Source organism: Pan paniscus, chromosome 1, assembly GCF_029289425.2.
Source record: "Pan paniscus chromosome 1, NHGRI_mPanPan1-v2.0_pri, whole genome shotgun sequence".
NCBI classification, from domain to species: domain Eukaryota; kingdom Metazoa; phylum Chordata; class Mammalia; order Primates; family Hominidae; genus Pan; species Pan paniscus.
In genome coordinates this window covers 186,061,766-186,087,799 of record NC_073249.2, presented here as the reverse complement: position 1 = coordinate 186,087,799, position 26,034 = coordinate 186,061,766, and the positions used below count along the sequence as shown (strand labels likewise).

Genomic DNA, 26,034 nt, shown 5'->3' with positions numbered 1-26,034 from the left:
TGTGGAGTTTGAGCATTGTCCCCACGTCTGTTTGGTTTTTTTTCCAGTACTCTGCTTTCTTCTTGCATCCCGAATATGTGCATGTTAGGTTAATTGGCACATCTAAATTGTCTCAGCCTGAGTGAGAGTGTGCCCTGTGATTGAGTTGTCCAGGCTTGGTTCCCACCTTGTGCCCTGAACTGTTGGGATAGGCTTCAATCATCTGCAACCCTGAACTGGAATAATTGGATAAATAATCATCTTACTTTTTTTTTTGAGACGGAGTCTTGCTGTCTCCCAGTCTAGAGTGCAGTGGCATGATCTTGGTTCACTGCAACCTCCACCTCCTGAGTTCAAGCGATTCTCATGCCTTAGCCTCCCGAGTAGCTGGGATTACAGGCGCCTGCCACCATGCCTGGCTAATTTTTGTATTTTTCGTAGAGACAGGGTTTTACCATGTTGGCCAGGCTGGTCTTGAACTCCTGACCTTAGGTGATCCTCCTGCCTCAGCCTCCCAAAGTGCTGGGGTTACAGGTGTGAGCCACCGCACCTGGCCTTTCTTTTTCTTTTTCTTTTGGCGGGGGCGGGGGACAGAGTCTTGCTCTGTTGCCAGGCTCTAGTGCAGTGGTGCGACCTCAGCTCACTGCAGCCTCCACCTCCTGGATTCAAGTGATTCCCCCGCCTCAGCCTCCTGAGTAGCTGGGACTACAGGTGTACGCCACCACACCCAGCTAATTTTTTATATTTTTAGTAGAGATGGGGTTTCACCATGTTGGCCAGGATGGTCTCGATCTCCTGACCTCGTGATCTGCCCACCTCGGCCTCCCAAAGTGCTGGGTTTACAGGCGTGAGCCACCGCGCCTGGCCCCGGCCTTTATTTTTCTTAATCTTTCTTCAATGTATGTATAGTTCATACTTATTTCAGTGTTTAATATTAGAAGTGTCTTGATCTTTATTTAGAAGTTTGGTGATGTTTTTGTGACCAGAAATATGGAATAGGAACTAACTCTTATTTATGTCAATTAGCCTTTGGTAAAATTGGTTTTGTTATATGTTTGGCTTAAGTTGCGGTTTCCAAGAGCCTATCGAAGACATTAAGGGAGGACTTAACTTTGCTTTAATTGGAAGCAGCATTGGTCAAGAATTGGGTTTCATTTTAGCGGAGCTTCCTGTGGTCTTTTTCCCTTGGACAGTTGTTGTGATGTTAGGTTTTTAAGTATTATCTCCCAACAACATCTATTTGGTTTTAGTTACCTCAAAGAGCTGTATTGTGGGTTTAGGCTACTATAAAAGAGTTTGGTATAGAGAATGAAGTACATGCCAAGGAATAGAGAGCTGAACTGAAGTCTAAAGGTCCTGAGTTTCAGAAACCAGGTCATATTGCAATAAAACCTTAGATTTCTTTTTATTTATGAGGTTGATAATTTTGATACATCCTGTTGTTCCATGCCCAGGCATATCACTAAGAGAAGATTTGGCAGGCATGGTACCTGGTTGAGAGCAAGAGCTTGAAAGATTTCCAAACAATTTTAAAAGGAACACTCTGATTTTGGGATGTTTTGAAAACTTCTGAAGTTTCATTTTTTTCTTTAAGAATGATAAAGAGTAACTGGATATAAGAGTAACAGCTAGATTGCCCACTCATCAGTGGTCTGATCAAATCATCTCACTTCTGCATGATTTTCCCCTTCTTGCTAATGGATGGCCAGGCAGAGGTATTTATCTTCCTCCTACTTACCCATTGTCATTAATATTTCAGACTTTGCTAATCTATCCTGGTCACTTTTCTGAAGAGGTTCTGACTTTGAAAAGATTTACACTTGAGAATGGTATGCATCCACATTTCCAGCCTTTAAGTCTGCCTTTCAGCTTCCAGCACTGTCTTAGATGTTTGTGTGTGTGTGTCCTTTCTGTCATCCTCTTTTATTTTAAATCCATTTCAGTAAATCAGTTTCAGGTAGATTTCTGATTGCAGTCTTGCTTTAAAGTCCTGGAGCTCATTTAGTCTAAGCTTCTGGAATAGCTTGTGTAACCATTTCCTTTGGTTAGGCAATTCCAATAAGTATTTCAGGGCCAAGCTTTCCAAGATTCACCCCCCCTCCTTTTTTTTTCCTGAAAGGCCATACCCAGCATCAGTCTTGCCCCTCCTCTTAGGGGTAATTAGTTATCAGACTGTGTGCTGGATACTGTGAGGGATCCAGAGAGATGAATCATATGCAGATCCTACCCTCAAGGAGCTTGTATAGCAGGAGGGGAAATAAGACATACACATTGATGTGTACGTCATACGAGGTATCAAATACAATGATTGTACAAGGTAATGTGGTGAGGACAGAAAGAGAGGTGCAGATCGGGCCTCCTTAATGCTCCCAAGGGAGGGACCAGTTCCAGAAAGCAGTAGAGAATACTTCGTGGAGAGATAGTAATTGAGTTGAGTGCCTGTAGTCCCAGCTACTTGGGAGGCTGTGGTAGGAGGATTGCTTGAGCCCAGGAGGTAGAAGCTGCAGTGAGCCAAGATCACACCATTGCACTCCAGCCTGGGCAACAGAGCGAAACCCTGGCTTTGAGAAAAAAAAAAAAATAGAGTAGTTTAACATGGAATGAAGAGGATCCTGGAATGAGTCTCTTTTTTCTTGTGTTTTTTATTATTATAATTTTTTTGAGGCAGGGTCTCCCTCTGTTGCCCAGGCTGGAGTGCAGTGGTGTGATCATAGCTCACTGTAGCCTCAAACTCCTGGGCCCAGGAGATCCTTCTGCCTCAGCCTCCTGAGTAGCTAAGACTTACACGTGTGTGCCACAATGCCTATTTAAAAAAATTTTTTTTATTCTTCTTTTTGAGATGGAGTCTCGCTCTGTTGCCCAGGCTGCTGTGCAGTGGCATTATCTTGACTCACTGCAACCTCCACTTCCCAGGTTCAAGTGAAACTGTTGCCTCAGCCTCCCAAGTAGCTGGGATTATAAGCATGTGCCACCATGCCCGGCTAATTTATTTTGTGTTTTTAGTAGAAACAGGGTTTTGCTATATTAGCCAGGCTGGTCTTGAACTCCTGACCTCAAGTGATCCTCCACCTCAGCCTCCCAAAGTGCTGGGATTACAGGTGTGAGCCACAGCCCCTGGCCTTAAAAAACCCTTTTTTTAGAGACAGAGTCTCACTGTGTTGCCAAGGCTGGTCTCAAACTACTGGCCTGAAGTGATTCTCCTGTCTCAGCCTCCGGAGTTGTTGGGATTACAGACATAAGCCACAACACCCAGCCTCCTCTTACTTTTAAATACATTCTTTCCCTTATTATCCTAGAAGATGAACCCAGAATATTTTCCATGGGCTTGTAGATGTTGTAAATGGACTACTTCTGTAGCAAAATCAATTTATTTGCAATTAATGCATTAAAATAAGAGGTGATTAACTACGGTTGCTTTATTTATTTATTTATTTATTTTGAGATGGAGTCTTGCTCTGTCACCCAGGCTGGAGTGCAGTGGCATGACCTCGGCTCACTGCAACCTCCACCTCCTGGGTTTGCAGCCTCCACCTCCTTGGTTCCCGAGTAGCTGGGACTACAGGCATGTGCCGCCACAGCCAGCTAATTTTTGTGTTTTTAGTAGAGATGAGGTTTCACCATGTTGGCCAGGCTGGTCTCGAACTCCTGACCTCAGGTGATCCACCCGCCTTGGCCTCCCAAAGTGCTGGGATTACAGACGTGAACCACCGTGCCCGGCTTGCTTTATATATATAATAATAATTGTTGGGTGTTTTTAAAGCTCCATGCAAAGAATGGATCTGCTTTAGGAAAAGCCTTTTGAATAAAAGTACTCACTTTTTCCAGGAATTTACATTAACAATTTATGTTCTTCTAAGAGACATTACTAATAAGATCTGCAGAGATGTTAGAAAACATGCTTCAAACCTTTTTCTCTTTTTTCCTGGTGAGAAGAACTTGTGTCCTTCAAAAGAAGATTACCTTTGTCTTTCGAAGTCAGGAATTTATAAAAAGAGTTTGCTGGATGGAAAAATCATAAAGGCCATAACTCTAAAACCTAATGTAAAGAAGAACAGTTAGAGCTGTCCAAAGATGGGAAAGAATGTCTTACCAGTAAGCCAGTTTCCCAGAACTGGAGTGGGGGGCCCTCAAATGTAAGCTGGTTGAACACTTAAGGTAGAATCACCCGGGGTTGGGCAGAGGTTGAAGAAAAGCTGCGAGCGTCTTATAAAGAGGTGGGCCTGAGTGTCTCCTTACGTCTTTTTTTTTTTTTTTTTCAGTCCTGAACTTCTATGATGCAGTAAAATGTAAAGGATATTATTGACTTGTATTTTTCGCTTTACCTATTTGGGATTTCCTAATGTAGATGGGCTTCTCAATTTTAAAACTTAACCTTTAATACATTTTCAGTTCCAAAAAAATTTGATAACTTCTGTTTTGTACCTAACTTCCACTACTACAGTATGTGGCTCTGAGCCAGCCAAAGATTCATGATCTGTTGACTACACAGATGTTTGCGGGCTGATCATGCCTGCACATCTGTAGTTGGGACAGTTCAAAATTTAAAAGCAGACTGCACAGATGGTTCTAGACGTGCTTTTTGAATTCTGTACCTTTGTAATGTTTTGGGGGGATATCAGAGGACAGCCAGAATTTGTTACCAGACTTTTAAATCGTGCAGGTCTTTGTACTCCAACTAAACCTACCCATCCATTAGCAAGTGTACAGAGATATCGTCCTGGCAATTGTGCATCTTTCTCCTTTGACCTTAGCAGTTTGCATGGCAGATTGTGCCAAGATGAGGCCTGTCCAGGGACCCATGCAATAAAAGGTTAGATTCTTTTAAAGTTTTTTGATAATTATTATTATTTCCAGAAAGATATTTTTGTTTGCCCCATTTAAAAAAGGTTAAATTGAGTCACTGTCTTCATTTTCATGAGTACCTTGTAGAAAACTATTAATAATGATAAATAACTAAACTTCTCTAGATTACCTTAATTTTTTTGTTGTTGTTCTCAGTACATCTAAGAGAGTGGCATATAGGCCATGTGTATGTGGTGATAAATGAAAATGCAGGGGTCTTACTTGGTTATTTAGGACTTAAGATTTTATCTAGTCATTTTCAACTGTGATTGAACACTTCCCTTTAACTCCCTTCAGAAACTCCAAGATCATATTGTATCCCAGGTACTAGAATTTCTGTTCAGCTGTTTATAGGCCTCCACCACAAGAAATTGGCTCCAAACCTATTCCCATTACATCATCACCCACTAATGTCATTACACCAGAATGAAATCTGCTTTGAGGCTTGTATTCTTGTTTTCCTTCCATTTCTTTCCCCTCATCATTTCCTTTAGAAGGAAAAGGGAAGGAAAAAAAAAGAAAAAAATCAGAGACCTGTAAACATTTAAGAGTGAATTGGACATCCCCACAGGCTAAACCTAGAGTTGTCAGCTTTCATTCCATTCTGCTGTGATAGAGTGTTCTGCCCAGTATGTATCCACATGGAGCCTGGAAAGTAACAAGTCTGGTCATGTGACAACTGGCTTTGGTGCTTTGCTTTCAGCCCCTCAGAATTAGTTCCTAATGGCTCACATAGCTCCCTGCCAGCATCCCGTCACTGGCACGTTAAACCTTTTCAAATAATTCCTCAGAATAGAGATTCTTAGGAGAGCACTAAATTTCTCCATTCTTTGTGTTTAATTAAACTGTTCTTGCATTTTAATATTTGCCAGATAAGCGCTTAAGACATTACAATACAGGTTGAGTATCCTTAATCTGAAAATCTGAAATCTGAAACTTTTTGAGCCCTGACATGACGCTCAAAGGAAATGCTCATTTTGGATTTTGGATTTTCAGATTTGGGATGCTCAACCAGTAAGTATAATGCAAACTTATTCCAAAAAAAAAAAAAAAAAAAAGGCTGGGCGCGGTGGCTCACGCCTGTAATCCCAGCACTTTGGGAGGACGAGGCAGGTGGATCATCTGAGGTCAGGAGTTTGAGGCAGCCTGGCCAACATGGCGAAACCCCATCTTTACTAAAAATATAAAAAATTAGCTAGGCGTGGTGGCAGATGCCTGTAATCCCAGCTACTCAGGAGGCTGAGGCAGGAGAATCACATGAACCTGGGAGGCAGAGGTTGCAGTGAGCTGAAATTGCACCACTGCACTCCAGTCTGGGCAACAAGAGCGAAACTCTGTCTCAAAAAAAAAAAAAAAAAAAAGTCAAAATCCCAGACATTTCTGGTCCCAGGCATTTCAGAATTTCAGATAAGGGATACTCAACCTGTGTTATCTACAGTTATAGCTGACATGAGGATCCTTATTCATCTTCCCTCCTTTGTCACAAAGCAGTTGACTAAATTGCAGGTTCTAGCCCTCTTTCTCTATCCTAATTTTAATTCTACTTTTTTTTTTTTTTGCGACGGAGTCTTGCCCTGTTGCCCAGGCTGGAGTGCAATGGCGTGATCTTGGCTCACTGCAACCTCTGCCTCCTGGGTTCAAGCGATTCTCCTGCCTCAGCCTCCTGAGTAACTGGGATTACAAGCGTCTGCCGCCATGCCCGGCTAATTTTTGTATTTTTAGTAGAGATGGGGTTTCACCATGTTGCCCAGGCTGGTCTCGAACTTTTGACGTCAGGTGATCCACCTGCCTCGGCTTCCCAAAGTGTTTGGATTACAGGCGTGAGCCACCGCACCTGGCCTCTCCTTTGTTTTTTTAACTGTCTTTAAGGCTTCCAGTTGCCAGTGTGCTGTGTTAGGCTTGTGTTTAATAACATGGTTCAGGTTAGGAAAGAACTGGGCGAACTGGCAAGTAGTTTCATTTCAGGGGCTTCATGTTACCTACACAGTTATTGGCCTCATGTCCTTTGAGACAGATTTGTCTGAGATTAGAAGGAATAATCATCATCAGGAGCCCCAGAGAAACAGGACCACAGTGTCTAAAACAAAAGAAGAAACTTAGCCTGCTCTCTCTCTTTTTTTAAGAGACAGAGGCTTGCTATGTTGCCCAGGCTGTCTTGAACTCTTGGGCCCAAGTGATCCTCCTGGCTCACCTTCCTGAGTAGCTGGAACCACAGGCATGCACCTTTGTGCCCAGCTTGGCTTTTATCTTTTAAGACTCTGGGTTTACATTTCTGTACAGTACTAATCACTGGGGACTTTTAATATAAAAATTTGCTGAAGGCTGTGGCATGGAGGATGAGAAGCCACAGAGAACTTGAAAAAGCTTTGGAAAGAATGGCATTGAAAATTATGGGCTAGACTAGGGCAACAAAGTACTTTCCTCACCCCACACCCATATAAGAAGTTAAAAGTCCTTGATTAACATTAGGATTTCAGCTTACATTTCTAGCAACTTTTGATATTCTAGTTGGAGCTCTTCAGTAGTCTCTATGGTATAAGCTAGATAGAAGGAAAAACTTTCCTACCAATGTTTTTAAGATGTAAGTCTGTGTTAAAATCTTTTTAGCGTAATTATATACCTTATCAAACTGAAAGATTGAATAGATTCATAAAAACATCCACAAATATACAAATGCCTAATCTGGACAGAAAGTCTGACTTTATTGTTTCTAATGTGTCTTATGTATGTGTTTATTTTCAGTTGTCGAGATGTCCACAGAAGGAGGATTTGGTGGTACTAGCAGCAGTGATGCCCAGCAAAGCCTACAGTCGTTCTGGCCTCGGGTCATGGAAGAAATCCGGAATTTAACAGTGGTGAGGAAGAATGAGAAACTTTTATTAGAAACTTTTAAAGAGTATAAAGAGCTCTGGGAAATTAACCAAAACTCAGACTAAAGCATTTTTAATTTCAAGCACATTTACAGAGGCATGGTTCACCCCTGACCTGTGGGTAGGAAAATGAAAATATAATTTGCCTTCCGTGCGGTAACTGCAAGAGTCTTTTATATCTCAGTGTTCTTCCATAGGCGTGTGGTGTGCAGTGGATACTTTGACTTGGAGGTAGTTTAATGTGAGGCATATCCTTTAGGGCTTACAGAAAAACAGAGATCTCATCTTCCTTCAGTAGCTGTAGCTCAATTTTTTAGGCCTGATTTAGTGGCCCTACCACATTTCTAGAACTTGGTAAAAACTATTGGGCAATTTATTCAACAACAAATCTATTGTGAGTCAGGAACTCTTTCCAGGTGTTAAAAAGATATACTTTGATCGCAGTTTCTCAACAGCTGCATTATTGACATTTTGGGCCAGATAATTCTTTGTTGTGAGGGGCCGTCTTATGCATAACAGCATGTTTAGCAGCACCCCTAGCCTCTACTCACTAGATGCCAGTAGCACCCCTCCCCGAGTTGTGACAACCAAAAAATGTCTCCAGACATTGGCAAATGTCCCCATGGGCAAAAATCATCCCCTGTTGAGGACTGCTGACTCAGAATAATTAAATATAACCTCGGCCTGTGAGGAGCTTACAATCTAGTAATTACAACCAGAATAATTTAGTCAGTAGGTATTTACTAAGTACTTACTGAATCAGGCACAGTGATGAGTCCTGAAGCAGTAAAAGTCAAGGAGCACAGAGGACATAGTGCTTGTTTCTTTCTGGTTGAGTTTAAGTAAAGGGAACATTTTTGTTGAGTCTTAAAATATGAGTAAGCATTCACCAGATGTGAAGGATGGGAGGGCAAAGACAAGGGCATGCATAAAGGCATGGAGGCCCAGAGGGGAGGACCTTGTAGTTAGGGGAACATCAAGACATTCAGAGTGCCTGGAGGTTACTGTGTGTTTAGTGGAGGTTGAGGGAAGGAGTAAGTATGTGGTATGAGAGTGGTAGTGGAAGGTGAGACAGGTTAGAGTTGGAATATTTTCATAATACAGTTGTCATGTCCTTAATGAAGAATGTTCATTAAGGTGTCATTTTAGCACATACTAAAGGAGCTCCCCATGTTGGCTGTGTCATTCCTGCCCTGGAAATACTAGCATCCTGGCAGAGCAGACACTGGATTCCTTCCTGATGTAGAATTAATGTTGCAATTGCTTAGGGTTAGTGACCTTTAACTTCTGACGTTACAATGTCAGTTTATTCATTCACTCAACAAATATTTATTATGTACCAACTACGGCTATGCTAGATACTGTGGATACAGTAATGAACCAGACAGACAGGATCATTGCACTCATGGAACATATATTCTGATGAGACAGGCTAATAAACAAGTAATTAATGAAATGAAATAACTTATTATGATAAATGCCCACTGACTTCAGGGATAAAAAGTAATTCATGTTTTGGATATACCTCTGGGTCATGTTTGTTTATATGAAGAGTTTTCAGCAGTTGAACTTGGCTTAGCCTTTCTCAGACTGGCCTGGGTTCAGAGTGGATTTCCACTGAAAAGTCATTGTTCCTCTTCTGCAGTCTAAGGTAGTAGTTATCTGAACTGTCTCAGATATGAAAGAGAAGGGAGGAATAAATGAAATGATAAAGTCAAAAGTGGGGTGTTTTGTTCATATTTTAGGGGGTTAATCTCATGATTAAGCTTATCAGCTTTTGGTGCTGGGGTCAGCTTGGTGTAAAATGAATGCTGTCCTGGGGTGTGGTGGGACTAGGCCAATCGAGCAAGTCTGTGCCGCAGCTTGAGCCGAGAGGCATAAATCCAGGATCAGGCAAGTGGCCAGATAAACTCTGGAGGTTTAAGCTCAGCACTTAACTTTTCTGTTTTGTTGGACTTTGATTTTTTTTTTTTTTTTTTAGTTGTAGTAAAAAAACACATAAAATTTCACCCCTTATCCATTTTTAAATGTACAGTTCAGAAGTGTTAAGTATAATCACATTGTTATGGAACTTATCTTGAGAATTTTTTCATATTGCAGTACTGAAACTGTGCACTCACTAAACAGCCACCATTCTGCTTTCTATGAATTTGACTATTTTCGATACCTCATAGAAGTGGGATCATATCGTACAGTCCCCTACTTACGATGATTCAACTTAATGTTTTTTTTCCACTTTACAGTGGTTAGAAAACGATGTGCATTCAGTAGCAGTTGTACTTTGAGTACCCATTCAACCATTCTGTTTTTCGCTTTCAATCTAGTATTCAATAAATTATGAGATACTCAACACTTTACTATAAAATAGGGTTTGTGTTATATTATTTTGCCCAACTTTAGGCTAATGTAAGTGTTCTGAGCACATTTAAGGTGGGCGAGGCTAAGCTATGGTGTTTGATAGGCTAGGTGTAGTAAATGCATTTTCAACTTAGGATCTTTTCAACTTAACAATAGCTTTATCAGGATGTAACCCCATTGTAAGTAGAACAACATCTGTATTTGTCTTTTTGTCTTATCTTATTTCACTTAGCATGTCTGTTGAAGCATGTGACAGGATGTCTTTCCTTTTTTATCTTTTTTCTTTTTTTTTTTTCCTTTTTGGAGACAGGGTCTCACTCTGTCATCCAGGCTGGAGTGTAGTGGTACAATTATGGCTCACTGCAGCCTCGACCTCTCAGGCTCAAGCGATCCTCCCGCCTCAGCCTCCTGAGTAGCTGAGACTACAGGTGCACGCCACCACACCCAGCTAATTTTTGTATTTTTCTGTAGAGACAGGGTCCCACCATGTTACCCTGGCTGGTCTCAAACTTCTGGGCTCAAGCATTCCTCCCACCTCTGCCTCCCAAAGTGCTGGGATTATAGGTGTGAGCCACCATGCGTGGCCTTTGTTTTTTCTTTTTTAAAGAGACAGGGTCTCACTCTGTTCATTGCTGGAGTGCAGTGGCAGGATTATAGCTCACTGTAGCCTTGAACTCTTGGGCTCAAGGGACCCTTCCTACTCAGTCCCCCAAGTAGCTAGGACTCTAGTTGTGCACCACCACACCTGGCTAATTAAAAAAAAAAAATCTTATGTAGAGATGGAGGTCTCACTATGTTGCCTAGGCTGGTCTCAAATTCCTGGCCTCAAGCAATCCTCTTGCCTTGGCCCTCCAAAGCACTGGGATTACAGACATGAGCCATCATGTCTGGCCTATCCTTTTTTTTTTTTTTAAGGCAGAATCATACCCTGTTGTATGTATATACCACATTTTGTTTATCCGTTCATCTGTTAATGGACATTTGGGTTGGTTTCACCTCTTGGCTACTGTGAATAGTGCTGCTGTGTTACATGAGTGTGCAAATACCTCTTCAAGACCCTGGGCTTTGATTTGTAACCTACTTGGTTTACAAGTTTGATTGCCAACAAAGCTGATCATGATGTTGACCAAATTTTAGTACCTAGACTTAGTCTATCAGAAGTTAAAAGAGAATTACTTTGAGGGATTCAGTTTTGATTCAAGTTTTGTGGGTGAAGAGAAAGAAAAGTAAAGAGGAAGTTGTCTTTAATCCTTCTTGTATTGGTGACTAATTAAAATTCTCCTCCTATGTACTTTTGAAAGGGACTCCTAGACCTCTGCCATGCTATGTCTTTTATATCAGGTGCTTAGAACAATGCCTGGCATGTAGTAGGTGCACAATAAATATTTGAATGAATTAGACTCCACTTCAGGTTTAGTGCAAAGCAACATCAATTCCATGTTTGAGTAAGAATGCAATCCAGTAAAGTCAGGGTAATTTTTTTCCCTTGTGTGACTCTTATTTTCCCCTCTTCTCAGGAGTGCAGCACGTGATGGCATCTGCTTCTCTGACTGCGCTGCTGCTTGTGTAACATGACCAAACATTTTAGCATTTCATCTTTCCCTTTCCAGAACTCAACAGTACTTAAAACCAGACTTCCTCAGATGTGTCAGAGCCTCTTAGGTTGACACCTCACAATATCTAACAGATTAAAAAGAAAAAAATTCCTTATGTTTAAACTACCCAATCATAAGTAAAACTTACGAGAATATTCATAAAATGTGATCTCAGACTGGGACACAATTTGTTTCAAAAAGAAGTAATTGAAGTTTGCTAGATGATATATTTCATGATGTGTTGGAAACACTGGCCTCAAGTCCTTTTGGTCTGCGTCCTGTAAAAGCAATTTATCTTTCATTTTAGCTTGTTCTCATGATTCTTAAAAGCTCTGTAGTTGTCTATAAATCCAGGTGGTGTTCAGCTGGGATTGAAATTAGTTAAAAACCATACCAAGATGATTGTGCACCAGAGTGATTGTGTAAAATACTATATTCCCGCACAGCAGAGCTCTGGGAACAGTAAATAACAGACTTCTTCGTGTTGAGTTTTGCCCCAGTGGGCCTCTTTGAAAATAGGAAAGAGAAAGCTAACTTTGTCTTTATGGAGGTGAGTTGGGGGCAGGTGGGCAACAATGCTGAATTTCAAAAAGAAAAATCTAATTCTCTACTTACTCTTTACATCCCATTCAGCCTTCACTTAACTGTAATTGAGTGCCTAGGTCACTTTCTTTTAATTGGCAGTTTCATCTTTTCATTCCTCAGTGCCTCCTGATTGGGTGATGACATTTCTAACATTACAATCAAATCAGGTAACTGTTTAAACAAGAACTTGGTGATGAAGGTTGGTGGACTGTTACAAAACAGGTCCTGTGCTGTGTGAGCCCTTTCTGTAGAGCAGTGCTTCTCAAACTTTATTGTCTGTATGAACCACGTGAGGGAGGATCTTCTTAAAATATTGATGCTGATTTAGTAGGTTAGGAACGGAACCTGGGATTCTGTGTTTCTTTTGAGTTCCCAGGTGATACCATTGCTGGTCCAAGGACCTTACTTTGAGTAGCAGGGCCGTAAAACAGTAGTCCTTAACTCTCACTTGGATCATAGTCACAAGGGGAGTTTTCAAAAAACATGATGCCAGTACTCTACCCACTAGAGCAGGGGTCCCCAACCCCTGGGCCACAGACCGGTATGGGTCCATGGCCTGTTAGGAACCTAGGAACTGGGCTGCACAGCAGGAGGTGAGCAGCCAGTAAGCAAGCATTACTGCCTGAGCTCCACCTCCTGTCAGATCAGCAGTGGCATTAGATTCTCATAGGAATGTGAACCCTATCATGAACTGCGCATGTGAGGGATCTAGGTAGCACACTCCTTATGAGAATCTAATGCCCACCCTGCCCATCTCTGGAAAAATTGTCTTGCACAAAACTGGTTCCTGAGGTTGGGGACCACTGTCCTAGAGTTCCTGATTCAGTTGGTCTCCAGGAGAGAGCTCAGGCATCTTGTTTTTCAAAAGCTTTTCAGGTGATTCTAACCTGCAGCCCCAAGATTGAGAATCATTGATTTCAAAGGGTTGAGAATCTTGACTTGCCAGAGTGCCTGACTGGGTAGGCCTGGAAAAGGTTTCTCTTTATTATTTGAAACTCTGGATGTTCTTCAGTGCAGCCCAAGATCTGTTGACTTTTCTTTGTCTCCAGACTCTCATTGAGTGAATTCAGATTTGAATTTGTCTTGAAATGCAGCAGTTTCAGATGGAAGCATTTTTAACGTAGTTCTTTGGTAGTGGTCAGGAGCATGAGAATGTTCTGAGAGATAATCTGCTCTTCTGCCTTACTGATAGAACTCCCAAAAGTAGGGGGGAGCAGTGTGTGTCAGCTGTTCTTCCAGTTGAATCAGTATCAGGAGAAGGAGTTAAGGAGTTAAATGTTACTCACTTCAGTTACATGGTAGCTAGTGAAGTGGGGAGCATGAATCCAAGTTTCATGGGCCTCAATCTACTGATTGTAGAGGGCCTCCCTTTTCCAACAAGCTTATGGTAAATCCTTACATGTAACTAGAAAGCTAGGATAGAATTATAGAAAACTGGGTGATTGTCAACAGGGATGAACCATACACACCCCTCAAGATCCACTTTTACACACTGCTCCTTGAGATCTCAAGGTTTCAGGAACATGAAAAAATAGTTTGTCACAAAGAAAAACTTTGGGAAGGGGATTAAAGCAGAGCTTATTATAAATTTCTGCCTCATTTTACATCTCTGCAAGGCGGGAATGATCTCTTGATCCTTGACTTTTGTTGCTTTTGATTAAAGAAGAGAAATTGAAGGAGTAATAGTTTACTCTTTCAATTTGGGGAAAGAGGTCTTTTTTATCAACTTTGGGCTTTAGTTAAGTAATCATGGAACATTCTTGTACAAATTATATTTAAAACCAAGCCAAACAAGAGCACACTTGCAAGAGAGCTAAATCTATGATCATCTTGTGCTGTATGTATTAGCCTGGGAGGTTTTCCAAAGGAGTGATCATCCCTAGCATTCTCTTTGGCATTTCTGTGTAGTGTCATCATCTTCTGTGATATGCCACACAAGAAAGAAGACCAGTGGTTGATTTCTGGGATTAAACTTTTAAAAAAACTCTTTAGGATCTGGCCCCAACCCAGTATCCTCTTTCCTGCTTTTCCCCTCTATACTCAGGTAGTAGATCTAAAACTTAAATAGGCTGTGATTTTTTGTCTCTCTCTCTGTCTCTGTTGTTCTGTCTGAATAACATTCTCATACTTTTTCAACAGGCAAATTCCCAGCATCCCTTAGACACAATTCAGGTGTCATCCCCTTTGTGGAACATTTCCCAATCCCTCACTCTCCCTCCAGCCCCACATTGCTAGCTGTCCCTAGCAATATGTCCTTCTTTGTGTCCCCGCAGGGGATCCCTCCCCTCCAGTATTGGGTAGGGGATTATAATGTTTTTATGTGACTATCTCTGACAAACCACAAGCTCTTCAAAGGTAGGAGTAGATGTGTATTTTTTTTCTTTCTTTTTAAAATAGTGATGGGGTCTCACTATGTTGACCAGACTGGTCTCAAACTCCTGGCCTCAAGTGATTCTCCCATCTCAGCCTTCCAGAGTGCTGGGATTACAGGCATGAGCCACCATGCCTGGCCTACATGTGTATTTTTTGCATAGTAGTAGGTATCATACATTTACTATTAGTTGAGTTGCTTGAATCAGTAAGTGAAAGAGCAAGGGGAAAAACAAGAATAGAATGAACCTGCGCTACTGTTTCCTTTTGTTGAAATTTTAATAAACTGAACTTCTAAGTCTCTGTTACTCCAGGGTTAGTTTTAGTAGAGGGTTCATGGAAAATGTTGATACCTAATTTGGAAAAGGAAAAGATGAAAAATTGGTGTTTGAAGTTTGTAGAGCAGAGTGGTAGCCAAGCAGCTTGTTGGGTTTGCATGGAAAAATTAGATGTCTTGGTGTACATTTTATCCTAATAGATTCTCTTCTTTCTATAATCATAAAATAGGTTCTGGGAAGACTGTTGATGTTTTTCCAAAATACCTTTTTTTGACATATATTTGAGATTTTCTGTTGGTCTTGCAAAAGAAAGTTCACTTATGCTTGTTAATTACATCACATCTGAAATAATAGCTGCTCCTTCCATAATGTGATGATGCAAATTCCCAGGTGAGCATATTAGGTTTAGTGAGTCACATTTCAGACCACTTATAGAATCAATCATTTGACACCTAGTCCCAGTAGAGATTTTGCTGATTTTAGCTAATATCTGCCTTTGCACCTTTCTCTTCATTGCAGCTCTGAAACTCAAAATTGATTTTTTTCCTAGAATTGCATCCATCATTGGGCATGTGTTTAAATACCAGTAGTTTCAAAATAAAACAAAAAAGGGCTTAAGTCTCAAATTACTGAGTAGTGCTGATCAAAAAAGCCCTTTCCTAAACTATATCCACAGTGAAGTTATATGGTCCTCCCCCACTCCAGGCTTGTTAAGAAAAAATAACACAGCTGTTCCTAAAAGGCAGCTGACAAATTCACCCTCATCCTTTTTCTATACTCCTCTACCCCCACTTGAAGCAAATTTTGGAGACAAGGCCATTGCTGCTGTGATGAGAAAGGAGCTCTCCTCCCCAGTTTCTGTTCTCAGGTTAGTGCAAATGTCAGAAGTGGCCACTATGAGTTGTAAAGAACTGTGGATCACTGTGGTCAAGTGCCCCGGCGTTGCTGTTAGTTTGGCCACTGAATGGAAGAAAGAACTGGCAGTTTAGAGGAATACCCCTGAGACAGAAATCTCATTTTAATCTGCATATTGCAGACTGGTAAACTTACTTGGAAAAAAGAGAAGGCGCTCATAATGTCCCTCTATGTTGTGCTGACGAAAAAAAAAAAAACAGATATTGCTTGGGGCTGTGTTTCATGAGGGCACTGTTAGAGGCCATCCTAAGCTTTTTCTAAAGCCCATTCATTCTTTGAAGACCTGCATATGTTAAGTAAAGAAGAATTTTGCTCTGGAGCTTGTATTTTCTTCATTTCATCTGTACCTTCTCTCCCGACATACGCTTCCTGAAGAGAGGGACCAAGCCAGAGTGTTTCCTACTGCCTGTCATGCTTTGCCACACTGTTGATTGTCCCCACCATTTATGCATCTCTTGTTGTTCATTTCAGAAAGACTTCCGAGTGCAGGAACTCCCACTGGCTCGTATTAAGAAGATTATGAAACTGGATGAAGATGTGAAGGTGAATTCACATTCATTTTTATTATTTCTTATTGAAGCTAAGTGATGGGTAGGTTATTGCTCATTTCTCTAGAGCTCAAAGTTTAATTAAACAAGAACACACAAAAATTACTGTCTGTTGCTTTGTTATTTGGTTCCTGTGCAAAATTGTTAAGTGAGCCAAAATTGAGCAGTTTTGGTTACTATATGGATCATCCTGAAAATTTTTTAGATGTTGAAAAAATAGTTGATGTTGGTTTTTTTTTTTTTTTTTTTTTTTTTGAGAGTTTTACTCTGTTACCCAGGCCGCAGTGCAGTGGTGCGAGCTTAGCTCACTGCAACCTCTGCCTCCCAGGTTCAGGCAATTCCCATGCCTCAGACTCCCGAGTAGCTAGGATTACAGGCGCCCGCCACCACACCTAGCTAATTTTTGTATTTTTTGTAGAGACAGGGTTTCACCATGTTGGCCAGGCTGGTCTTGAACTCCCGACCTCAGGTGATATGCCTGCCTCTGCCTCCCAAAGTGCTGGGATTACAGGTGTGAGCCACCGCATCTGGCCTTTTCTTTCTTTTTGAGACAGGGTCTCACTCTGTCACCCAGGCTGGAGGGCAATGGCATAATCACGGCTCACTGTAGCCGTCACCTCCCAGGCTTAAGTGATCTTCCCACCTCAGCCTCCCAAGTAGCTGGGACTACAGGCACGTGCCATCATGTCTGGCTTAATTTTTAATGTTTTTTTGGAGTGGGGGACAGGATCTCACCGTGTTGTCCAGGCTAGTCACGAGCTCCTGGGCTCAAGCAGTCCTCCAGCCTCAGCCTCCCAAAGTGCTAGGATTAGGCATGAGCCACCATGCCCAGCTGGTATCTCACAGTTCTGTTCACAGTGTAGTATATACATGTATCATCAAATCAACAGGACAGTGCCATCATCTTAGCGTCTTATATAGTTTGTTGATCTGAACTCTTAAGAAATTTTTGATAATGATATTCTACCTGTTCTAACCTTTTGATCTATGAGTTTCTTTTACATGAATAATACTTGTGAGAGGGTTTGCGTGGGCTTGGCCATTTCTGTATTCCTAGGAGTCCATCTCCATTACAGATCTCAGAGAAAGAGGAACTCTGTCTCTTTACCACTCAAAATTAATAGTCTTTTGTATTTTCACAGAAAGCTAACAATTGATAGTAATTTTCCCTTTTATTAGCTCCTTTCTTCCTCACAGTAGCCCTGTGAGATTTGATATAATAAGAATTATCAGTTCCATTTTACAGACAATGGGAATAGACACAAAGAGGTTAAGTGACTCACCCAGAGTGATAGGACCAAGATCCCATTTCCCATCTGCTGCTTCTTTAACTCCAGAGCTCTTTCTGTGGCTGTATCCTGCACAGACTACCTCACCAAAGGTTTAGAACCTTGTTTGACCAAGAGCTTCAACTTTGAAATCAGACACATCAAGAAAGTTTGTATGGCTTGAGCATTTCCTATATGCCAAGCCCTGGGCTGGATACATATATTATCTCATTTGATTGCCACAATAAAACTGAAAGGTTATCCTCTTTTTCAGTACATGAAAAAGCCCAAAAGGATGGGAAGCCTGCAATTTTATCCAAATCCATTGGCTTTCAAGCTCATTCTCCTTCCTCATATTGTTTCTCCTTGGATTAGAACCGAAACCCTGCCACTTACTGGCTCTATGGCTGTGGGCAAGTCACTTCATCTCTCTTGACCCCTAGTTTCTTTGAAAGGCTATTATAAGAGTAAGAAAACACCTTGCACAAGGTTTGGCGCATGGTATGTGCTAGATAAGTATTCTTTCTCCCTGTTCCCTTCTCCCTGTTACCTGCTTTGTTCCCACTCATGGATTTATTTTACCTTGGAATCTCTTGAGTATACCACCTCATTTTTTGACCCTTGCCCCATAGTCCCATGCCAGGCAATGAGGCAAGAGACAGACTGGTTTGCATGACTTGCTGGTGATTGACAGGGAGGGCCTGTGTCTATTACAGATGATCAGTGCAGAAGCGCCTGTACTCTTTGCCAAGGCAGCCCAGATTTTTATCACAGAGTTGACTCTTCGAGCCTGGATTCACACAGAAGATAACAAGCGCCGGACTCTACAGGTATTATTGCAGACTTAGATTAGGAAAACTGGGGTAAGCAGCGGCCTTTGCCTGTTTTCCTGCGTGGTGTTGGAGAAAGATTGTTCTCCTTTAGGACCAAAGATTGTGCTCCTTTAGGCCTCTATCAAGCTGACATGTCATTGGCATCACCACTGTTGGGAGGCAGACATACCTTCTGGCCATGGTGATTGTGTTTCTCCACCAAAAATCTTAATCAGTTCTCTCCTGGTTTTCACAGCTTAGTGACTGAACTCTTTTCCCTTGGTGAGCCCTCACTATAAACAGAGGCTCAAGTGATAAGAGTATTTACCTGTTTCCAAACGTAAACAACTTCTGGTTGGGAGCCTTGAGAGATTCCAGGAAGTATCATCAGTCTCACTAGCTTCATTAGGCTTTTTGTTCCTGTCAGCCTTCCTGGGAGTCCTTTTCTTTTTCTTCTTCTTTTTTTTTTAATTTTAATTTTTAACCTAGCAAATCCACATTCATACTGTATGCAGAGCCCTTGGCCATTGACTTTAGAAACCCTCACCCTATAGCCAAGCCCTGGCTCTTAGAGGAAAGATTTCCCAGATACAAGAAGAAGAGTGTAACAAGTATAAAACAGTGGTGGCAGTATTTTAACAATGAAGCCGAGAAAGTAAATTATTTTCTGTTCTTGTTTCCCTTTACCTGCAAAGTAGAAAATGCATGTGTTTATTCATTTATTCTAAAAATACTTACTGAACACCCACAATGTGCCGGGCACTTTTCTAGGCTCTGGGGATTAACAATACACAAAACAGACAAAAATCCTTATCTGTGGGAAGCCTGCATTCTAGTACAGCTTGTCAATGCGGCATAAAGTTAGGATTTGTGTACATTACTATATGAAAGTTTTAAAGCAAAAAAAGCAAAAAATACTGAGCTCCAATAAATGATATGCATGTTGAAGTCACAAAATTTATGTTGCCTTGAAGTTAGTCTGTGGATCCAGAGAGATCCAGTTAAAGCTCCCTTCAAGATCAGTTCAGATTAGAAAATAAAATAGGCAAAACACTTGGACAGACCTTCAGAAAAAAAGATAAACAAATGCCCAATAAACCCATGAGAAGATATGCAACATCATTAGTCATCAGGGAAATAAAAAACCGCAGTGAGATACTGTTTTACACCCACTAGAATACCTAAAATAAAAAAGACTGACAATACCACAGTTGGTGAGGAAGTGGAGTGTCTGAAACTCATATATTGCTGGTCAGAATCTAAAGTGGTCAGTCACTTTGAAAAAATATTAGACATTTTCTGATAAACATATCCCCCTACTCTGTAACCCAGCCATTTCATTCCTAGGTTTGTACCCAAAAGAACTGTAGCCATTCTTATATAAAAATGCTCTTAACAACCTTGTTTATACTACCTCAAAACTGGAAACAACTCAAGTGTCCATCAATATAGGAATATATAAACAAATTCTGAGGTATTGATGAAATGGATTCCTCCTCAGCAATAAAAAGAAACAAACCATTGCTCCATACAACAGGGATAAATCTCAAAGATACTATGTTAACAAAAGGAACCAGAGGGAAAAAATTACATAGTGCATGATACAATGCATTATTACCACCTATAGTGATAGAAATCAGAGTTGTGGTTGCCCAGATTTAGGGGAGTGTGGGGAAGGATATTGACTGGAAAGGGCTAGAAGGAACTTTCTATTTTCCTTTTTTATTTTTTGAGACAGGGTCTCACTCTGTGGCCTTGGCTGGAGTGCAGTGGCGCAATCACAGCTCATTGCAGCCTCGACCTCCTGGGCTCAAGTGATCCTCCCACCTCAGCCTCCCAAGTAGCTGAGACTACAGGTGCATGCCACCATATCTGGCTTAAAATTGTTGTTGTTGTTGTTGTAGAGATGAGGCCTTACTATGTTGCCCAGAGCTGGTCTTGAAACTCCTGGCTCAAGCGATCCTCCTGCCTCAGGGAATTTAAAAAGCAAATAAAAATTTTAGGAAGACCAGCTTAAGTATATCTATGTTTCCAAAATACTCTAGAACATTTTATTATATGCTGGAGATGTTTATTATTTTTCTTTTTCCCCTTTTATTCCATCAATAAATGAGCCATTTAGATAGATTGAGTAGATGACATCAAAAAATGTGACACTATATTGTAGTCATCTTAAATGAGTTCTGGCAATCTTAAGATGGGCCCTGCTTCAGTTGGGAGGGTTTATCGTCAAGCTCGTGGTTGGCAAGAAGGGCGGACTAGAGTTTTGCATTTCAGAGGCTTGGGGCCATCACAGATACAAGGGAAAGAAAAAAAAAATTTCCATCCTCTCCTGTTTTGTCTGATGAGTCACCTTTTAAGGTGTGGTATATAGAGTTTGCTAAGGATTTCTGTTAGTGTGTTAACATTTTCCCCAGCATTTTATTATGAAAAATTTCAAACATAAGCAAAGTTTACAGTGAATACCTGTATACTTACAACCTAGATTCTACCATAAACATTTTACTATGCTTATTTTATTCTCATATCTGTTTATCCCTCTATCCATCCTTCAAGTAATCTGTTTTTAAGTGCATTGTAAAGTTTACTTTGCCCAAATACTTTAACATGCATATCATTCACTAGAGTTCAGTGTTTTTTCATATTGTTTTTCCTTTTGCTTTAAATCTTTAGTAAAGTACACAAATCTTAACTATACATAATATGTTGGGTTTTAGTAAAAATCTTTTAATTTTATTATTCAAAGAAAGGAAGTATCACACTTGGAGAGAAACCCCCATTAGAGCAGGTCTTGGTTTCAGTATCATTAGCCTTCTGACTCCTGTGTTCTCTGACCTCTCTTGCTGCTGTTCATAGCACAAACTATGAATATCAGAATTCTCACAAGCTATGTTTTTTATTTGGGAATTCAGAACTGCAATGATAAACCCATGGTTTAAGTATTGCAATTTAGAATTCCCAAATAAAAATCATAGCTTGTGAGAACTTAGTGTATATAGATCCAGTGACTTGAAAATGTTGCAAAAAGTTATTGAATTAGGATTTTACCTAAGAAATCCAAAATAGATTATAACTACTTGTGAACCAAAGGGAAAATATTATTTAGGGCCTTAAAAAGATTATAAACCTAACTTTGCTAACCCACAGAATGACCAGAAACCTGCTAATTGAGATTACTAGGTTTGTAATTTGAAAATCGCGGGGAGAGGATCAAGCAGGAGTAGCAGTGGTTGGAGGCTCAGATACCCCATTATACAGTGTGAGTTACATGTATCTCTTTCTTTTTTGTTGATGGTTGTCCACCAGCTCTGATCATTTAAAGAATATGAGTTTGGCTGTGCTTATTTCAGCTGTAGACTTGCCCGTAGGTGTTTAGTTTGGCTTAAAAGTCGTCTTACCTTACTTGGAGGGTATAAAGCCAAGTGAACTAGTTTCTCCCCAGGCTAATTTTTCACACCACTCTTCTTTGTTACAGAGAAATGATATCGCCATGGCAATTACAAAATTTGATCAGTTTGATTTTCTCATCGATATTGTTCCAAGAGATGAACTGAAACCTCCAAAGCGTCAGGTGAGCTGTGAAGGGATTGCAGTTGCTGCTGACTGAAGAGCGCTTTGTATACTGGTGTCAGATACGCTCCTTCTCTCTCAGCACAAGTCATTTGCTATTCCTTTTGCTTCTCGTTTCTAGACCAGATTCATTCTTAACATCTCCTTCTGTTACTCATTTCTGGATACTTTTAACTCAGTGCCTCCGAAGTGGTATTTCAGTGAAAATAGACAAAATGAAAATGAAAGACTTTAGTTACAAATGATAAAGTTAAGCTCATTTCAAGTTATCTTAGGAAGTCTATCAGAGCTCTTCATCTGGGATAGGAGAATATTCCCAGAAAGTTATAGATTTTAGATTTTTAAGAAACAGCTTCTCTGTGTGCACAGTGGCATTTGGAGTGAATGGACTATGTTTTCTCTTCCTCTATATTGTGGTTCATTATATCTTTATATAGTACCCTGACTGCACACTAGAATCACCTGTTGGGGTTTTAAAAATATCAGCGCCCAGGCTCTAACCCACATCACCTGAATCAGAATCTCATGATGGAGCCCAGGCATCAGTACCTTTTAAAACTCCCTGGATGCTTTTAATGTGCAGCCAGATTTGAGAACCACCACTTGAGCTGTTTTGCAAGCAATCACAAGAAAGAATATGAATGTCTGCCTTCCCGTCTCTTCTGCCTGCCCCTCTCCAAAGGTCACACTAGTTGTTTTTTCAGCACCTTGGGTGCATATAGCTCTTAATTGTGATTGTAATAGACCTCTGTCCTTTAGAGCGCATTGTTTTAAGCATGCAGATTGCATGATTCACTAGGTGCCACTTGGGAAATAGTGGCAGAATCTCACAGGAGCAAAGCTGTGCCTTGTTCTGCTTGCTTTGTTATATAAAACTTTATTTTTAATGAATTATTTCATAGTATATTATCCTTAGAAGTAGTCATTCAGTGACAGCCATTCTCCCCATCCCAGCCTGTATTAATAACCAGTCAGAGAAAGTCTAGGAGAAGTGGGCATCCTAATGAACATTTGTAATTCTGACCCTGCATGAGGGCCTTTGGATTAGCAAGCCCTCTGTCACCTCCTTACTAGAGTAGGGTGTGCCTCACTGCGTCTCCGTTCTTTCTGGGCAGTCTTTGCTACTGTAAACATCCTTGACTGGAAGCTGTAAGGTGTTCAGAGGAGCTTTCAGTCGGATGTTTACAGCGGCAGGCTGCCACGGTCGTCCCCAGCTACACATCGGCTTTGAAACATTGCAGGTTTGTGCCCACAGGCTCAATTCCTCCTCTTGGGGGTCCTTCCCTCCTCTCTCAGAAGTCACAACAAGAACTCAGGCCATTTATCTTCCTTCAGAACAAAGAGTATCATACACCTGCTTTCCTTGTTGAAATTGTTTTCTCCTTTTGTCTATCAGAAGCCCCCTTTAAAACAAGATTGTGAGCTCTGTGATGAAATCAGGCCTTGCTCACTCTCATTGTGCTAACTCCTTGTTTTCTATGGGCTGCCTGCTGAATACACTGGCTGGAGAGAAGGGTCACATCCTGTCAGTTCCTCCAGATTCCTCAGTGCTTCTGGGTCTCTCGGGGTGTCATACAGCTCCTTATTCCATCTTAGCCAGACTCAAAATGCTATGATCCATCTGCTTTTAAAGTGTGTCTAGCTGAAACAGCTTCTTGTTGCTTGGATTTAGTTCTTTGTAGGTGTTCGAGGCATTGATTGGCATCGTATTCGGGACAGCTGCTGCCTGGCCTTTGAAAGGTTGAGATTGCTGAAAGCTGGCCTGAAATTCTAAGATAGCATTTTTAATCCTCTGTAGACACGAAGTTTTCCCAGGCTCCAAATTGGCTGGCACCTCCTAAAGTCCTTTAAAACGCCTACTCTCCAAAACCCACCCTTTCTGAAGGAGGCAGCAGTTCACTCTTGCTACTAAAGTGAATGTACTTTTTTCCAGTCAGGGCTGGTTGCACAACACTGTAGAGATGGCCCTAGGATGTGATGCTGCTCTTCTCTGGCACTGTTCGTCAGTCTCAGCTTCTGAAAAGATTCCAAGAGCAAGCCCTGTAGTTGGGGAGGCCACTGCTAAAGTTGAGCAAGTGCCCCATTCTGGATTGATCCAGTCATTAAAGCATTGTTCTGCCACTTGGGGCAACCTCCCACTGCCGGGAAAAGGAACTAGTCAGAAATACTGAATTGTGAGTCCAAGGCCCTGACTTCTCAAAGATACTTGAGAGTTTCGCTTGTTCTTCAGAGAAGCAAGTAAAGATTATTTGAAGGTAGGAGGTAGTTGAGGCCTGACTTCTGCCCCACTAAAGCTATGAGTTGAAAGTTCCTGCCCATTGAAATGTCATTATCTTTTCACCCATTTCTTTAAACCAAGCATAATCATTTCCTTGCTAGCTTGACCTCCATTGGCACAATGAGTCTTCATAATGCAGAAGAGCCTTAGATATGCCTTCTTCCATTCCAATGATTTGAGAACAGTTGTGCCTTGTCCTAACAACACAAACATAGGTGCCTCCACTTGATTCTCAGTGTCCTAGATACTGTCTAGTTCATAAACAGTTGAAGAGGATATAGTAAGCAGCATAGGAGGAGCTCTTGACCTGCTCTCACAGCTTTTGGCAAGAGATATTTTGGGTTCTGGAAGGGGTTTTTAAAGGGTTTGCTTTTTGTCTGACAAAAAGATCATATTCAATACTAGATCAGCTGTAGTTGGGGATAACTGGAGACTAAACAATCACAGGTCACGGCTAGAAAATGCAGGTGTCTCCCTGCTGCCTAGCTTCCTACACAGCTGGTTCTGAGGCTCTCATTCCTGTATACCCTCTCATTACCCAAGAGCGTTTCCAAGTTAGGTCTGGATTTCAGTGATTTGTGCTTTTTGTAAAATAATAAGGGAGATCTCAGTGGAACACAAGTACCTTGAACCTACTTCAATAGCTTTGCAAAGAGCAGTTGGCTTCTGTTTCTTGGCTGCAAAAGGTATCAGTATTTTAGCCTTGCCACAGCCAAGACCTAGTTTCCAGGCTGACATTTATTTATAATGATGATAAGTTGGGGTTGAAATTGTTGTGGAAATTGAGACCTAGATGAAAATAAAAGGGAATCTCCTTTTCCTTCTGCCTTAGCATAATCATATTGAGGGTTAAAACTATTTGTGTCTGAAGCACAGACTATATCAACCTAAAAAGTCAGTTCATATATTAACTTAGAAACCCAGAATGTTACAGGTATCTCCCTAAGCTGGGTAGATGGCTGTCAAGTAACCATGTCTTGCAGAGACCCATGTTTCTCAGGGGTAGATACTGGCAGTCCTAGTTTTAGTATCCTAGCCCCCAGACATCAGGCAAACAAAGGATACTCAGATCTGTTCCACAGGGGACACTAGCTGCTTCCTCACACTGTGGCCACAGAGTCTTAGAGGTACCAAAAGAGAGTTTAGAGACTACTATTTTCTATTGGTAACAGCTGTTGGGTTTAAGAGAATTTGTCATACCAGCAGGTTGGATTCAGAGAACTACTTTCCTGCCTCTAACTGTCTGCCTGTCTAAATCCGTTCATCATTCATCACGCACTTACTGAGTGCCTACCTGGGAACGCGGGGGATAGCAGAGAGCAAGAGAGAGCTAGACTTTGCCCTCATGGTGCTTAACATTTTAGTAGAACAGACAGTTAATTTGACATGCAAGTGCAAAAATGTGTACTGTGAGGACAGTACTTTGGAAGCACAGTTCAGGGCACCTAACAGTGTGGGGATGGGGTCAATACCAGCTTTGTAAATGTTACTTTGGGGAGTTTGAGGCAATCCACAGGGTCTGTGTACATCTAAGAAGTGTCTTTTCCTCTTTTCTGGAATGTGGCAAACTTTGCCCTGAATAAGGACATGAGTAAATTTAGCTAATATTTTTACTCAGCCAGCCCAAGTGGTTCTGTGTTTTTATTGTTTTTGTTGTCCCAGGCAGGGGCACCATGTGTCACACAGGTCACTCCGGATCAGACGCCGTTCTGTGTCAGTGGTCAGGGGCTGATCAACCCTGGACCCTGTGGGCTATAACCATGCTG

General features: G+C 41.2%; 1 protein-coding gene and 1 non-coding gene across 15 annotated transcripts in view; both read left to right on the top strand.

The window, feature by feature from the left end:
* Positions 1-26,034, top strand: part of NFYC (nuclear transcription factor Y subunit gamma) — a 79,790-nt gene that overhangs the window by 39,353 nt on the left and 14,403 nt on the right. For 11 of the 14 annotated variants that reach the window (XM_055094753.2, XM_055094733.1, XM_063608389.1 and 8 more), the window contains 4 exons: positions 7,564-7,676; positions 16,264-16,335; positions 18,325-18,438; positions 21,896-21,991. In XM_055094753.2, the coding sequence (XP_054950728.1) occupies positions 7,564-7,676; positions 16,264-16,335; positions 18,325-18,438; positions 21,896-21,991 (395 nt within the window). Of the gene's footprint in view, positions 1-4,644; positions 4,790-7,563; positions 7,677-16,263; positions 16,336-18,324; positions 18,439-21,895; positions 21,992-26,034 lie in introns of those variants that run through there. The other 3 variants (XM_063608380.1, XM_034962435.2, XM_034962425.2) reach the window with 1 other exon arrangement.
* On the top strand, positions 23,116-23,179 carry MIR30E (microRNA mir-30e). The gene has a single exon (NR_163092.1). It is a non-coding gene; the product is annotated as a microRNA mir-30e (primary transcript).